Source organism: Chamaea fasciata, unplaced genomic scaffold, assembly GCF_029207755.1.
Source record: "Chamaea fasciata isolate MVZ Bird 193981 ecotype frontalis unplaced genomic scaffold, bChaFas1.0.hap1 SCAF_21, whole genome shotgun sequence".
In the NCBI taxonomy this organism is placed as follows: domain Eukaryota; kingdom Metazoa; phylum Chordata; class Aves; order Passeriformes; family Sylviidae; genus Chamaea; species Chamaea fasciata.
Genome location: NW_027094106.1, coordinates 7,384,932 through 7,400,896, shown reverse-complemented (window position 1 = coordinate 7,400,896; position 15,965 = coordinate 7,384,932). Strand labels below are relative to the sequence as shown.

General features: G+C 64.8%; 1 protein-coding gene across 4 annotated transcripts in view; it reads right to left on the bottom strand.

Moving 5' to 3' along the window:
• ABR (ABR activator of RhoGEF and GTPase) overlaps nt 1-15,965 on the bottom strand; it is a 38,127-nt gene that overhangs the window by 16,058 nt on the left and 6,104 nt on the right. Inside the window, exons 1-6 of one of the 4 annotated variants that reach the window (XM_066201646.1) lie at nt 12,928-13,046; nt 8,213-8,397; nt 3,662-3,766; nt 3,005-3,190; nt 2,508-2,615; nt 1,818-1,878 (exon numbers count right to left, since the gene is read on the bottom strand). In XM_066201646.1, the coding sequence (XP_066057743.1) occupies nt 1,818-1,878; nt 2,508-2,615; nt 3,005-3,190; nt 3,662-3,766; nt 8,213-8,397; nt 12,928-12,988 (706 nt within the window). In that variant the 5' untranslated portion in view covers nt 12,989-13,046. Of the gene's footprint in view, nt 1-1,817; nt 1,879-2,507; nt 2,616-3,004; nt 3,191-3,661; nt 3,767-5,455; nt 5,804-7,683; nt 7,781-8,212; nt 8,398-12,927; nt 13,047-15,965 lie in introns of those variants that run through there. The other 3 variants (XM_066201644.1, XM_066201648.1, XM_066201647.1) reach the window with 3 other exon arrangements.

Below are 15,965 nucleotides of genomic sequence, written 5' to 3'. Positions count from 1 at the left end.
CCAGCCAGCCCTGGGTGCCAAGGGGGCCCCAGGCTGCTACAGCAGCAGCAAATCCCCCACGTACAGAGAACACCAGGGCCAAGGCTTCAGCCCAAGACCACTGCCCCATGTCCCTGCCTGCAGCCCCCTGTGACTGCACCACCCCACCCAGGGCAGGGGCAGAGCTGCCCCACACACGGGCTACAGACAGCCCCTTCCTCCTGCCACACACCCTCCCAGCAGGAAACAGCCCCAGAGGCTCTCCAGAGGCACGTTTCAGTGGAAGCAGACAGACCCTTCTCCTCCTCCCCACATCTTTGGGCAGGCAAAGGCACAGAGCCCACTCACAGTGCTGCTCCCTGTGCCAGGCCACGTTCATGTCTCCCCAGGCTGCTTCCAGCCAAGCTGATGTCTCTGGGTTTCCCCTTCACTTTGGAGCACTTCTCCAAACTGCCAGGGGCTGAGAACAGCCAGGTTTCGGGCCAGAGGGGGGAAAGGTGCCACCTCCTCCCCCTGGGCTGAGTTGTGGGGAGTTCCCATCCCCTTTATCCCAGAGGGTGCTGCCTCATGGCACCCAGTCCTGAGACAGGGGTGTCTGCTCAGGAGGTGACGATGCCAGGCTGAACCTTAACCAGAGGCCGCACCTCCACAACGACATGCCAGAGGGTAAAACAAGAGCCCTGCTTTCTGCGACAGCCAGCAAGAACCCTGCTCTGGGATAAAGGTGACAGGTAGGGAGCAAAGGCCAATAATCCACGGGGAAAGGCTGACAATCCTGTCCCTCCCTGTGGCTCAGCCACCAGGAGCACGGGAAGGCCCACGTCCTCTATGTTTAATAAGGCACCAGCAAGCAGCAAGGACCAGGTAGAGCCCTCACCTTGCACCTAGAACTGTACTGGAGGAACCCCTCCAACTCCTAGGCAGGCACTATAAGGAGCTCTTCAGGGTGGGGACACCAGCCAGGGGCTGGCAGAGGGCTCAGCCCTCACTCTGTGCCCCCTTTGCCACCATCCCAGACCCACAGGAAGGATGGACCCGCCTGCTGCCATCACTACAGGCACACACAAAGCTCCGGGGAGCCTGGGAGGGGCTGTCCCAGTACAAGAGAGGAGCAAAGGGCTCCTTGTGCACACAGTCCCGCCAGCCCGGGACCCAGGGCAGCAGCAGGCAGGGATGCCCGGTGCCTCTCTTCCCAGCCACGGAGAGATGGACATTCCAGCCCCAGCATGCTGGGGCAAACGGGGACCCCTCCCCATCACCACCCACATGGCAGAGGGGGTCGCCCAGCCCAGGATCCCCCTGCCACCGCAGCTCCTTCTGTCCCATCACCGGCAGGAGCCCCTGCCCGGCGGGGACGGCGAGCGCGTGGCTGCGTGTGCCGGAGCCAAGATGATTCAATCGAGCCTGGAACAAAGACGCTCCCAACTTCAGCCTGCAGAGCACGACGCAGCCTCCACCCCCCACCACAGACCCCGCGGCATCACTCCCCTTTACCGGCACCCCAAAGCGGAGCCGCCCCCCTCGCCTCACCATAGGTGCAGTTACAGCAGAGCCGGACAATGACGAGGATTTCCATGGCAGCCCCGTCTCCACGCAGCCATCGCTGCCGCTCAGCCCGGCTGCGGCACGGCTCCGGTCCCTCCGCACGGCTCCCGGCACAGCCGCGGGCGGGGAGGAGCGGTGGGCAGGGGCTGGGGGCTGCCGCACGCCCCCGGCATCCCAAAGAGCCGCGACCTCCCCTCCCACCCCGTCCCCGCCGGCTCCAGGCGCACACAAAGGGCTCGGTAATTCACACACATACACAAAAACCTGCGTCTCCCTCCCCAAGCCCGCCGTACCCTCCATGGTGACGGACGTGTGGCTCTCCTTCGAGTCCTTGGGGCCCTTCACCTTCAGCTCCTAGGGAGGGAAAGGCCCATCAGAGCAGCCCGTGGGGGGCTGGGGTGGGGGGGAAGGTCATGGTTCAAGGTCATGGGGTCCCCCTCACCCTTCCTGCACCCTGCTATCTCCCCCTGGCCCCAGCCTGGCCGTGCTGGAGGCCACACACGAGTGCTGGGTGAAGGAGTGTGGGTTCCTGCCGGGCTGGGAGCAGCTCTGGCTGTGCCCAGCAGCTGGGACATGGTGGTGAGGCCACCGAGCTGAACAGGATAAGGGGGTCCAGGCTGCGGCCATGGAGGTCCCCATTTCTGTAGGGGAGCCAGGCGTGGAGATGCAGGCAGCAGGAGACGAGCCACAGGTGCCCAGCACCCGCCAGCACTGGATTGGGGTGGTGATTGCACAGGCTGAGCCCAGCCTGAGCTTGCACAAGGTGGGGACAACCTCCTGCAGTGCCCAAAAGACCACAGCCCTCCAGCACGGCCCCCGGCGGCCCAGCCCTTGGGGACAGCCCCTGTGAGTCCCCAGGGCAGGGAGAGCATCTCCACGGGGCAGACATGGTCAGCTCAGCCACGAGGACAGTGTTCTCTGTCCTGTGCAGGGACAGCCCGGGCACGGCCCCGCCCCACTGGCACAGCCCCATCCCAGCTTACCTCCGAGATCTTCTGGAACTGGTAGTTGCTCTGGCTGCACTTCTCTGCTGTCTCCAATGCGATTTTGTAGTTATCCACAAAGGCCTTGTAGACCCCCAGCTGGCTGGCCTGTGGGGAGTGGGCATTAGCCAGGCACCAGCAGGGTGCTGAAGCCCCCCAACAGCACCCAAGGGGTCAGGCAGCCTTTGAGGTGACACTGCCCAGAGTTGTCCCCTCCTGGCAGGACACTCAGCCAGCTGGGGGTCACATGCTTGGCTCCTGCTTAGGGCAGGATGGTGGAGCTCCTGCCCAGCCTGTGCCTCCATAAACCTCCAAAATCCAGCAGAGAGATAACAAGTGCCTGGACAGCAGAAGCTGAAGCTACAGCCCTTCAACCTGGCCTCTCCTTCTCCTCTCCCCAGCATGGTCATGGCATCCACAGGCACAGCCCCTGCGGGCATCACAACTCCAGCCCTTCTCCTCTTCCAAGTGGAGCAAGACACAGGGAAGGTGCATACCAGCTTCTGGAAGAGGTGGCCCATGGTGACGTTGCTGTCCCACTGCTGCACCTTCGGGCACAGGCTGTCGTAGAACTCCTTGTGGATCTCATAGATATCCTGGATCTTATAGAAAATCGTCTCGATCTGCTGGAGGGTGAGGACGGGCTGCGACGTGGTGGCCGTGGCCTTCAGTGGCTTCATGGGCTGCCAGAGAAGGGAGAGTTTGAGATGAGGGTTAAGAGGAGAACACTGGAGATGAGGAGGATCTCAGCTGGCAGCAAGGGCTGCCTGGGACAGAGGGACCAAGGCTGGCAGCTGGACCAAGGGGCACTCCGGGCTCGTGCACCCTCAGATTTCCCCACAGTGGTGGTGACCCCGTGTTGTGCAACAGCGTCTCGCCATGAAGGTCAGCAAGGCCACAAGAGGAAGCAGGGCTATAAATATGTCCCCAGCATGGACATGGGCACTGGGGGAGGTGAGATGGGGGTAGCCAGGACAGAGCAAAGCGGGCTGTGGTGTGACTTCTGGAGCTTTGCTCCCACTCAGGCTGACATGGCTGGGGGAAGCCACCCAGGAAGAAATGACTCCATCCATCCATCCATCCATCCATCCATCCATCCATCCATCCATCCATCCCTCCCTGGAGGGGCTGTCCAGTCTGGGGGCTGTGCTCACCAACAAGAGGGCCTCCAGCTGGTTGATGTAGATCTCCTCACTGGCCAGGAAACCGGAGAGCACCAACTTCCGCATCTCCAGGCCTTTGCCAGCGTCCCGCTCGCCCTGCAAAACACAGCAAGGAGCCTGGCTGACCCAGCAAGTGGCACAGGAGGAGACCCCTCATCCCACCAGCCCATTCCTGGCACCCCCACGTGGGCACATGTCGGGGAAGCTCCGTGGCAAGGCACGGGCATGTGCCCGCTGGGCAGCAAAGCCCGTCTGGAGCCAGCTGGGAAAGCCACGAGCTGTGCTGGCTTCTCTCTCCTCCCTGCTCTGGGCTGGCCACAAGCCCAGCGTCGCTGGCAGCGCTCCAGGATGGCGCACGGCATGGCAGGACTCTCCCAGGGCAGAGTCCAGAGACGCCCAGTGAAATCATGCTTGGCGCTGGATGGTGCTCCCACGTGACGCGGCACCACCCTTCCCCTTGGCTGAGGTTTCCCTCGGGAAGTGCCACCCCAACAGGCACTGCCCAGTGGCACTGGGGCATGTCGCAGCGCCCGGGTCTGCTGCAGCACTGATGCTCCTGTGGTGTGACCCTCATGGCAGGGAGATGTCCGGGCTGGGGGGGCTCTGGGACCCTCAGCGAGGCTCTGCCAGTGCCCAGGCATGGACACCCCAGCCCCTGGACCATCCCCTGGTCACGCCTTGGTCTCTCCCCTTAAAAATCAAAATTGAGGACCGAGCTCTGCCACCCAGACAGGGGCCAAGCAGAGCCATGGGGTCATCACTCTGGGCCATTCAGGATGGTTTGGGGGGGACATTGGTTGTGTGTCACCTCTGCCCATGCCAGCCCTGGCTGTTGTGCCAGGGGAGATGGCAGCTCCAAACACCTGGGGGGCACAGCCCCGAGGGGGGCATGGCTGAGGATCAGCATCTCTGCCCCACTCTAGTGTCCATCAGCCTGCCCTGGGCACTGCTGTGACAACCAGAGTGTCCACCCTGCCAGGCTGTCCCATTGAGGCTGGGCCACGGTGACCAGCACAGCAGGAGGGTTTGCGGGGGGGGCCACTTTTATTCACTGGGAGCACATGGGCTCTTTGCCACAGATTAGTCACGGGCTCTTCCTGTTTCCCCCAGCCTGGGCCCTGCGCAGGAGCTCAGGGGACAAGGGGCCCACTCACACTCGGGGCCCACAGAGCCCACGGGGACGATGTCAACTGGACCCCCGTGACCCAGAGCAGTGACTCTTAACCAGGGCCTTGTGGTTGCCCCGTGCAGGAGACCCCAGGAAGAGCAGGGCCAGAGCCCTCTTGCAGCACCCAGGCACCCTGGCAGGGTGGGCATGAGAAGGATGCTGAGCTGCCCCTACCAGCACAGGGGTCTCCCCTGGTCTGCCCCCCCAGCCGTTTTGGGACTGTTTAGGAGTTTCTGGTGGCTGAGCAGTGGGACAGAGTGTAATACCAGCCCCTTCCTGAGCATCCAGCACTGGCTCTGCTGAGCCACGCAGCTCCCACCCCACAGCACATGTGGCTCTACTCCCCCCTGGAAGGACAGCTGGGTGGCCACCCCACTCTGAGCCCTCCACACCCAGAGCCTGGCACAGCCCTGCCCCGTGCCCCTGGCCACAGGCAGTCCTGGGGGTGTGCTGGGGCCGCAGTGATGCTCCCGCTGCCCCCAGCTCTGCCCCCCGCCAGCACCCACCACATCACCCCAGGAGCCGTTCCAACACCTGGGCATCACCAGCACCAGCAAGATGCCCCTCGTCCCCACGCCCAGTGCCCAGCACGGGAGCAGGGTCCCCCCGCTGCCCACCTTCTCGCCGGGCGAAAACGGAGACACGGGGCTGGTGGGGGTTCCTGGCTCAGAGTCATCTTCATCCTCCAGCACTTTATCCAGGTACCCTATGGCCTCCTCTTCCTCCTCCATGGCCGGCCGGGCAGCGGGGCGCAGAGGGGACCCCACAAGGCTCCAGGCAAAGGGGACTCACGCGGCTGAGCTGTCCCAGCCTGACTCAGCTCTGGACTCCGGCCACCAGCGCGGGATGAAAGGAGCCATTATGGGATCCCCGGTGCTCCAGCCTGACCCAGCTCCGGCCTCCCGGTCCCCGGCGGCCCGGGCTCTCCCGGCGCGGCCGCTGAGCCGCCTGCGAGCCGGCGGCGGCGGCTCCGGGCTCCGGGCAGCGCTGCGAGCACAGGGCAGCGCTGCTCCGCTCGGCCCCGGGGCCGCGGGCGGTGCAGGGGCCGCTGCCCGCGCCCTGCGCCCCAGCCGGCCGCGCCGCTCCGCCCTGCGCGCTCCCTACAGGAAATGCTCTCTCTCTCGGCAATGGAGGTGGGGCTGCTCCGCCGCCGCAGCCCGCCTGTGGTCAAGGCAGCCGCCTTCCCCCGGTCGGTTTTCCCAACGTGTGTCCAGCTGGAGCCGCGGGGAGGGGACCCCTGCCAGGCCCCCCGCGCTCCCAGCCCCCGGCAATGGGAGAGCATCCCTTCTGTGGTAGCCCGTGTCCCGTGGGAAGGCACAGCCGGACCATGGGGATTGCCAGCAGTGAGAAGTGAGCTTGGAGGGGGCAGCAGCGTCACCATGTCCCGCATGGGGACAGGGCTGTGCATCCCCAGAAGGTGCCAGACCTCTCCCTGCCCCAGAGGGGACAGGCGGCAGTGTCACAGAGCTGAGCCGTGGGTGTTCACACATACCTGCCACTCATCCCTCGGGGACCAGCCGGCACCTCACCGCTGCCCCAGCCTGACCACAACCCCAGGACACGGGGACACCAGCACTGTGGATCATCCTCTGATCCTTATGAGGGACACTGGGCCTTGGAAAACAAGGCAAGAGCAGGCTGGAGGAGGGGACACTAACGCAAGAGCTGTTTCGGTAGCTTCCCCCAGGGTCCTCAGAAGCAAAAGGGGAAGCAGTGGCTGCATGTGCTCTGCCCACAGGAGCCATCTCTTCTCCCTGCACCCATTTGAGCCTGCAACAAACTCCTGCTGTGAGATGTGGGCAGGGACACACACACAGGGACTTTCCAGAGCCAGTGTCCAGCCCTGTGTCCATGCCACAGCTCAGCCTTTGCACCACAACCCTCTGCCCAACACCTTGGGTCCCCAGAGTGGGGAACAGTTCCTGTCCAGGGGAATGGACAGTGCTAAAATGCCAAACCCAGCAGTACCCAAGCAGGGGCTGGGACACCAACCCCACAGCACGACCTCGTGTTTCCCACGAGGAGCTTGCAAGATGGGACACCCCACCAGAAACCTCCGCCAGCCCTCTCAAAGGCACAGACAGCAGTCCTGCCTCACTGGAGGAGAGCAATGGGGTGAACATGGCACCCTGTGCCCTCGGCCACACAAGCACAAGCCTGTGCCCCCCGTGGGCTGGTATTGGAGGGTGTTCTGCCAGCACAAGCAGCTCCAGAGAAAGAGACGGAGGCAGAGCTGGCACTGGGCTCCAGCACTTCCCCATCCCAATTCAAACACAACCAAGTCAATGTCCCTGCCTGTGCCCAGACCCAGCGTGCCCCACCAGCCCTCAGGGACTCCCCTCTGCCAACATCTCCCCCCAGCCCTGCTCCCCAGAGCCACCCTCTGCTGTCCCTGCTGGCCTCGGAGTCAGAGCACTCGCAGCCCCAGCACCGGCGTGTCAGGGCTGCGGCTCCAAGGGCTGTGCTGGGGGGACAAGGAGCCCCAAGCCCGAGCGGTTTAGAGACAGCCCCGGGAGGCGGTGGCCGAGGGCAGCACCCTCCTCTCCCTCCCCAGGGGCGCTGGGTTTCGGGACGACGATGCTGCGCAGGGCTACCCTGGGGAGGAAGCCACACCTCTCCCTCTTCTGCCTCAGCATCCGGGTCAGGAGCTTAACTCTTTCCATGACAAAACTAAAACTTCACTTTTCCCGGCCCGGGCAGCGGCAGCGCCGGGGGATCTCCCACCCCGGGGCCGTGCGGTTGCTCCCCGCACTAACCCCGAGGGCCCAACGCGCCTGCCGGGACCCCACCGCTCCCGGGCTTTATGGAAACTTTCATTTTGGGAAAAAAACCCAAACAAACCAACCATTTTTTCCCTTTGGCTCCCATCCCGCAGCTCTCCTGATATTCCTTCTCTTTTGGAAAACCAAAGGGCTTCCCAAGGATGCGCTGCGAACAGCAGGGGTTTCATCTAAGTAGTCCAGAGCGAGGCGGGGGCACCTTGTGTCCCCACCCCTGCTGGTGACCGGTCCCCGAGTGCCACTAGATGGAGCCGGCAGCCCGCGGAGCCGCTGCGCCCTGTGCCCAAGGGTTCCCGGAGCTGGGGACCCTGAAAACTCCCCCCTTCCAGCACTCCGGGCTGTGCTCCCACCCCGGGACCCCGCTCTCCGGCCAGCCCATCCCCGCCCGGCTCTGCCCTCGGCCTGGCACGGCGGGGCAGGGACACGGCGTGTCCCACGGGCATGGCATCCCCCGAGCCGCTGCTCCCCGGCGCCCAGAGCGCCACGGCCAGCAGAAACTGGGCACATTCCCGCAGGTCACGGCAGCAGCAGAGCACCGCAAACACCGCGGACACCCAGAGCCCCGACCCCCCCCCCCGCGCCCCCAGCACCTACCCCTGTGCCGAGGCCATCGGTGGGCGTGGGCGACACACCGTCCCCGCTCTCCTGGCCGCGGGCGCTGAGCTGGGGGGACATGGTGGGCGATTCATCGATGTAGGGCATGGTTTCCGAGCCCTCCGGCAGCGCCTTGGGCTCCTCGTTGCCCTCGGCGTCGTACTCGTCCGCACCATAGTTGAAGTCTGCCGGGGTGAGAAAGGGTGGCCGTGAGCATCCGGGCACGGCTCAGGGTCACCGTGTGGCACCGAGGCCACCCAGCCCAGCCTGTGGTCACCCGCGGGCAGCTGACCCCGCGTCCCAGGGCCACTCACGGACAGCACAGCCCAGCCCAGCGTCGCTGCCTGCTCAGCCAAGCAGGCAAGAAGACATCACACATCACACCGAGCATCCTCGGCCCCGCAGGCATCCTCTGCTCGACACACTTCCCTATATTTGAATAATTAACGGAACCGAGAGGCCGACGGCCTCGTCTGCGCAGGGACAGCTGCTCTGCCAGACGCTCCAGCCCCACGCAAGTGGCTGTGCCCTGCCTGCCCGCCGGCCACCATCCCTGTGCCATCCCCGGGGAGAGATGATGAGCTGGGCTGGCAGCCACAGCCGCCGTCCTCCTTGCCTGCCCATGCCCACACTCCTCGGAGCATGGAAATGTGTGCCAGGCCGCCTGGACCCACAGCACGGGGGGCACTGCCACCCCCCTGGCAGAAGGGCTCCATTGCCTCCCCGACCGCCAGCCCAGGATGAGCCCCCCCCACCCCAGAACAGCACCCGTTTTGGGGTGCCCCGTGCTGACCCCCAATCCCCCATGGCCCAGGGGGAGCCATTTCGGGGAGACAGAGCCCCAAGTGGGAGGGCTGGGGGGGCTTCATGGTCTGCGGCGGGGCCCTGGGGCGCAGCGGGGACCGGGGTACATCCTAACCTGTTACCATGGGAACGGCAGCGGCTCGGTGGCGGCGGGAAGAGGTGGCTGCAGCAGCCCCGAGATGCTGACAAAGGGGAGGGGGAAGGGAGCCCGGCTGCGGCAGGGGCGGCCGGGGGGTGCAGCCAGCACCCCTCCATCATGGCTGTGGTCAGGAGCCCCTCGGCAGCTCCCGAAGAGGTGGGGGGCTCATCCAACACCACCCCAATCCCACGCCAGCCCCTCGCTCCCCTCCCATCCAGCAGCCCCACGGATCCCTGGAAGCCACATCCCCACAGGCTTCCCGGGCACAGACACTGGGGAGACCCCAGCTAAGACCCCAGGTGATAACCTGGCCAAAACGGGGTGCACTGAGGTCACAGCAACCACCCCAGACCAAACCCCACACCGTTGCCAGTCCATGTCCCCACGGCCCTGGCCATCCTGGACAAGGACTCCCCTGGCTCCCACCAACACCACTCAGCACATTAATATTACATCCTGCTTCCTAGGGAAAGTGGATAAATCTTTAAATCAAAGAGTGCTGCAAAGCATGCTCAGGCCAGGAGCCCTGCCAGAGCCAGTGGGGAGGGATGGGGAGTCCCATCCTGCACCTGAGAGGGGTTGGAGGAGAGCTGTGACACGGGCCAGATGCACCCCACCTCTGCCAGGACACCACAGCCCCTCTCAGACCTTACTTCTTTAGCGATTAGCTGATAACAATCCCTCAGAGGCTGTGGGGCCACCCTGAGCAGGCCACCACAGCCCAACCCGGGAGCTGACTGGATTGGCCCCCCCACCCATGGTCCTCAGCTTCCAGGAAAAAAGGATCCCTGGCTCTAACCTGCCCTGCCTCCTCATGGGGGGATGTCCATGGTCTCTCCTGTCTTGGACAGGTTCCAGCACCATCCAGGAGCACGGCAGTGTAAGGATCACTAGGATTGGTGTCCCCCATGATGGCTATTCCCCATATACCCATCCCACACAGCTCCCCTGAGCCCCCGCAACCAGGGGCTGTCCCCAGGCCCGGAATGCCCCAGAGCATCCCAAACTGCTCACCCATGCACCTTTTCCTATCAGGTGGGGTCTAAGGGGGAGCCGAGGCAGGGGAGATGGGCCAAAGCTGATGGTCCCCACCAGCTCCGAGGCCATCAGGTGCCACCGCCTTCCCTCCACCATGGTCAAGGTCTGCAGCTCCAGGTTAAACCACAGGGACACCCTGAGTGTCACTGTCACTGTGGCAGTCCTGGCAACCCCAGTGGGGTGGCTCAGCATCCAGTTAATGAGGAACACAGTGTTAATGAGGCAGCTGGGGACTCTGGGAGGTGACACCTGCAGCAGTGCAGGGAAAAAGGTGGCATGGAGAGGGAAAGGACTGGCCTGCAGGGATGCAGGAATGACCTGGCTCCTGTTGCTACCAGTTGGAGCAGATCTACATCCCAGTCCCAGACCAGACCCGGGGATGAGATCTACAGGCAGTGCCCAACAGGCACCCAAGGAGAGGGACCCTGTGCTGCCCACAGGACAGAGCCACGTCCCCACGGCTCCAGCTGTGCCACCTACAGCTCTGCAGGATTTGAGGGGCCTCACCTGGAGAGCCTGGGCAGAGGAACCTTCCCAGCAACCCCACAGGGAGGGGACCAAGCACCACCAAGCAACCAGGACAGGCAAGGGAGACACTGACAGGCCAGGGGACACAGAGAGGTTGTCCCCTGTGTCTTCCTGCCTGTGGGGTGCTTGTGCCACCCAGGCAGCCCAAACCCAGCACCTCCCTCCCTCCTCCCCCACAGCTGCATTGCCCCTGCAGCCTGTTCTGTGCCCGTGCCAAAACCCAGTGCTATTTTTGCTCCTCATTTTCAGCAGCAGTGGAAATCCTTCTGCTGCACCCCAGGAGACCGAGGGGAGAGAGGAAGCCTGGCCCAGGGGAGCCACTCTTGGGGGCAAGGACACTCCGACCTGAAACAGCCTTGTAGCCCCAACCCCAGCGGCAGCCCCGGGGCCCTGAGCTGGATCCAAGCCCATGCTGCACCAAGGGATGCTGACACCCATGGGATGCTGACACCCATCAGGGCAGAGGCCCTGGGAGCTGGCACAGGGCCCCAGCAGGGTGACAGGGCCGGGAACACATCCCCATGAGAGATTATTTTCCACAGGAAAATGTTTGTGCTCTGCCACACATCTTCCCAGGCTGACCCAGGCTACTGCCGGCACGATGGTTCCCAGGAGGGAGCTCAGCCAAGGGCAGCAGCTGGCTCCTGCCCAGCCTGGACAGAGCACAGTCACAGCAGCTCAGGGTGGCATTTCCAGCTGGACACGTGCTGTTCCCCACACCCAGTCAGTGTGTGGGCACACCTCAATGCTCATCCATTCCATCTCACTTCCAAGAAAAGCCCAACATCCACACAGAGCCTGTGAGATTTTGGGGAAACGCCACGGTTTCCCTGTGCCTGGGTGAAAATTCACCATGACAACACAGATGTGTGAGCTGGCCTCGGACCTGCCTCCGTGGGCCTCTGCTAAAGCGTGGCTCAAACACAACAGCATCTCCTCCACACCATCACTGCCTTGCCCAGTGTGATGAAGGCTGGACCCTGCCCTGCATCCCCCAAAACATGGGCATGCCAAGCAGCCTCCCCCACGCCTCGGGGAGGGCAGCTGGAGCAGGATTTGGGATGGCAGAGCCATGGTTTCACGGAGATGCTGTGGCTGGGAAGGAGAGTGCAGAGGCTGGATGTGGCCCCTGGGCTCCAGCCCAAACACCTGCACAGCCACCCCAGACCCCGGGGCTGCTGCTGCTGGATGTGGCCTCCGGCTGCGGACATCAGAGGCTTCGGGCTGGAAAACTTGGGGGAGGCAGCTCAGCCCTACACAACGTGCCCCTTGGCGGCCCCGGCTCCCTCTAGGGCACGACAGATGCCAGATCCGTGCACGGAGCATGCTCCGGAGCATCCCACCTTCCCACGCACCCGTGCCAAACCTCGCTGCCCCACCAGCGCCAGGCTCCGAGCTCAACGCTGCACCCCAAACCCCACCCCGGGAGGCCCACGCAGCTCAAGGCTGCCCCAAAATAACAACGGGGACCCTGTGACCGAGCCCCTTCATCCCCTGGCCACGTCCCTGGCCGTCGCTGAGGCAGCTGCCGTGAGACCAGGAGCGGCACGGCTGCGGAGCTCGCTCCTCCCCGCTGCCCGTCCGCGGCATCGGGGGGATCCGCACCCCCCGGGCTGCTGCAGGACGCCCCCGGCCCCGCCGGCTGCCAGCCCCCGGTACCGACACCGCGTTGCCACAGCACCGCCGGCACAGCGCCTGGAGCTCGCTGCGAAAATCACGGCTGAGGGAGGGAAAGAGAGAGAGAGGAGCCTTCCCACCGCCGCGCAGGGACGGCAACGGGACCTGGGGCCAAAAAAGCATCTCCATCCCCAAAGCCCCCTGCGGGCAGTGCCAGCTGTCAGGAACGAGCTGCTCCAGCCTCAGCGAGCCCCACCGCTCTGGGGCCACCGCCACCGCCACCGCCACCGCCACCCACCCTGCTCACGCAGCCCCCCGGAGCAGGCAGCGGGTCCCCGGAGCCTGGGGGATGCCGGACCCATCCCGGCCAGCGCCGTCCTGCCAGCGGGGCACGCGGGATGCTCACGGAGGGCAGCACAACCCCCTGCCAGCATCGCCAGCCCCCTGCCCGGGCTGGGCTCCGCCTGGGACGCCCAGCCCAGGCTCCCCGGCACAGCATCCCTGCCCAGCGCGACGCAGCGTTACACAACAGGTAGGGGCGAGCCAGCCCCTCGCCCCCCTCGCCCCCCCGCCAGCCCAGGCCACGTACTGCTGTAGAGGGTGTCGATCCAGGAGAGGCGAGGCAGGCCGCGGTGGCTCAGCGGCTCCATGCTCGGAGGGCTGTGCCGGCGCTCAGCCCGCTCTCATCTCACAACAAAGGCGGCGGGCGCGGGCGGGAGGCGGGGGGCCGCGGGCCCAGGCGGGGGCTGGATGGCAGAGCCGGACACGGCCGCCTGCCCGGGCACACGGCCGCGCTTCTGCCAAGGGTGCCCAGGGAAGGAGGTGCCGCCTGGCAATGGCAGCGGCGTCCCGCCTCCCGCCCCTGCCTCGCCGGGGGGGAGCCGAGCTCAGCGTCCCCCCGCACGCAGCCACGCCGACCCTCCGCAGGGGTCTGGGGACCGGCGAGGAGGAGGAGGAGGAGGACAAGGAAGGGATGCTGGTGGCACAGCAGCATATGCGGCTGCCCCCCTGGACACCCCAAGGAGAGCGGGAAGGAAAGGGGGAGCTGGCTCCATCACCCCTTCCACCACAGACTTATCTCCTTGCTGTGACCTGGGGATGCTGTGCCCACTTCACAGCAAAACCCCCCCAGCCCCTCAAGCCACTACGGCTGAAGAACACAGGCTCTTCGCAGCCCTGCTCCCCCTGGTTCTGGGAACCAGGGCCTGCAGGAGCCGGGAGCAGCCCTGCCCCACGCAACTGGGGCTGGCGGAGCAGGACGTGGGCAGGAAGGGGTTAAACCGCCCTCCCCAGCCGCATGTAGCCAAAGGAAATACGAAGTGCCAGAGTCATCAACCCCAATATGTCAGGGCGCCAGCCAAGCGTTCAAGTGCAAAGAGTGCCCTGGTTCAGGCTGTGCCGGCACCGCTGCCCCGTCCCGGCAGTGCGGGCTCCGTGCCCCGCCAGCGCCCTCGGCCGCATCCTGCCCGCGGGGCCAGGCAGTGGGGAAGGGTCCGGCCCGGGCTCCGGGGCCAGATGGGAGCCGGGCAGGAGGGATAATGCTCTGTCGGGCACACAGGGAAGGTACAGCCAGCAGAGCGTGAAGTGCCAGGACGCGGGTGGGAGACCTGAGGGGACCCTGCCAGGGCACTGCCACCGCCTGATTCCCGCTGCCAGGGCTGTCCATGACAGGCTCGGGTGCAGCATTTTGGGGGAGCACAGGGAGCCCTTGGCACCTGGCATCCAGGATGAGGAGACACTGCTGCCCCCAGCACAGCCCTGCCTGCCTGGGGGCTGCATCCAGCCCTGGCATGGCAAGGACATCCAGAGCCTCCTGCACCCACGGGCTGTGAGTCACGGGGCTGAGTCAGGGGCACAGGGTGCAGCCCTACAGCTGCCGTTTCCCACCCTTCCCCTGCCCCATCCCAGGTACTTTGGGGAGCCGAGACTCCCCTCATCCCCAAAACATTAGCACAGGCAGTGCCCAAGGGTGGCCACGATGTGACAGTCTTTGCTGCTGTCCTTCCCCTACCAACTCCCCCATTCACTCCTGCTCTGGCTCAAGCTGAGCATGTCCTCGCTTTGTCCCTCAATGGATGGAGAGTTTCCTCCACCCTCCACAGCAAACCCCGCACCCCTGCACCCCCCCCAGCCCCTCAGAGCCCGAGGCCCTGCCAGGAAGGTGACAGTGGTTCAGCTGAGAGCATCAACCTTGTTCATGGCAGGAAACCACACTCCGTTGGTGCCTTGGGGAGCCCCGCAGCAGCACCAGCACAAGATGCAGCTGCTCATCCTCAGCACCATGGCTGCAGAGCCGCGGGGGCAGCAGGCAGCTGGTTTTCCATGCACAGCTCCCTGCATACAGGCAGGGAGGGGCTTTTCCACATTTCTCCCCCAGCCAGATATACTTCTTGGACACTCCCGCCCACGGCACCAGCCTCTCTGTGCCCCCTTTGCACATCCGCCTCTTTATCCGACACAGGGCATGAGCTGAGCACTTGGATGAGCTGCCAGACCTCCTGGAGCCCTCCCCAGGCTGGCCACCCCCAGCCTGGCACCACACAGCAGGTCCTGGCAGTGCCACGGCCAGGAGGAGCAGGCAGGCAAGTGCCCCACGGCTGGGTGAGTATCCTGGGCAGGCCAAACCAGGGCCATCCTGTGGTGCACCACTAACCTGGGCAGCTGGCCTTGCACAGCCCACACCAGCCAGCCCCACCAAACTGCTGGGCTGTATTTTTACTTCGGTTTTCGCACTCTTTTCAGCTTCGTAAAAACAACAACAATAAAACCTCAAAACCTGCAAAGCAGCTGAACCTTCCTCCCTCTCCCCGTGGCTGGGGGGGGGGGAGCACCCACCCATACCCTGGCACCCATCAGCTCTCAGTGACAGAGACCAGTCCTGGGTGAGGAGATGCTGCCAACCATGTTCCCAACCCACGCCAGCCGCCCCCAGCTCCAGCTGGGAGCATCCCTGCAGCAAGAGCTGGGAGCTGAGTTCCACCATCCCTCCCCAGCAGCAGCCAGCCCTGCACAGCCTGCCTGGTGTCTGGCTGTCTGCCTGGCATCTGCCCAGCCCCTGCCCGCCAGCCCACGCGTCACTATTTCTGGGCTCTTGTGCAAGAGTCCTCCAGTCGCAGCCACAGGAGCTGCAGGAGCCCCAAGTGCTTGTCCAGAGCTGGTGGCAGGCACCCAGAGCTGGTGGTGAGGACCCAGGGCTGGTGGTGGGCATCCAGGGCTGACAGCAACCAGAGAGCAGCTCCACAGCCACCTGCACCTTCAACACTTGGGGGAGTTTTCCCCACAGGAAGAGTGGAATGGGGGAATGAGGCCGGGGGGAGCAGCACGCAAGTGGCTAAAGAAGCTAAGGACTGAAGGAGCAGCCAGAGTGCTTTGGTTTGGGAGAGGGAAAGCCTCTGTGTGCTGGAGCCATGGCAGGAACACAGCCAGGGCTGCGGAGTCTGGGGCTGAGGTGGGAGATGCCAGAGGGGAGCCTGGCTTCCCCAGCTCCTCCAGTGCCTGCTCTGCTGGGCTCTCAGGAGGTCCAGGCTCTTCCTTGCTGGTTCCCTCTCTCCTTGCCAGAGGTTGCAGAGAGGGAAGAGAGGAATAAATGAAAATGTTTCCAGCCTCCCTGCCAAGGAGCACAGCAGG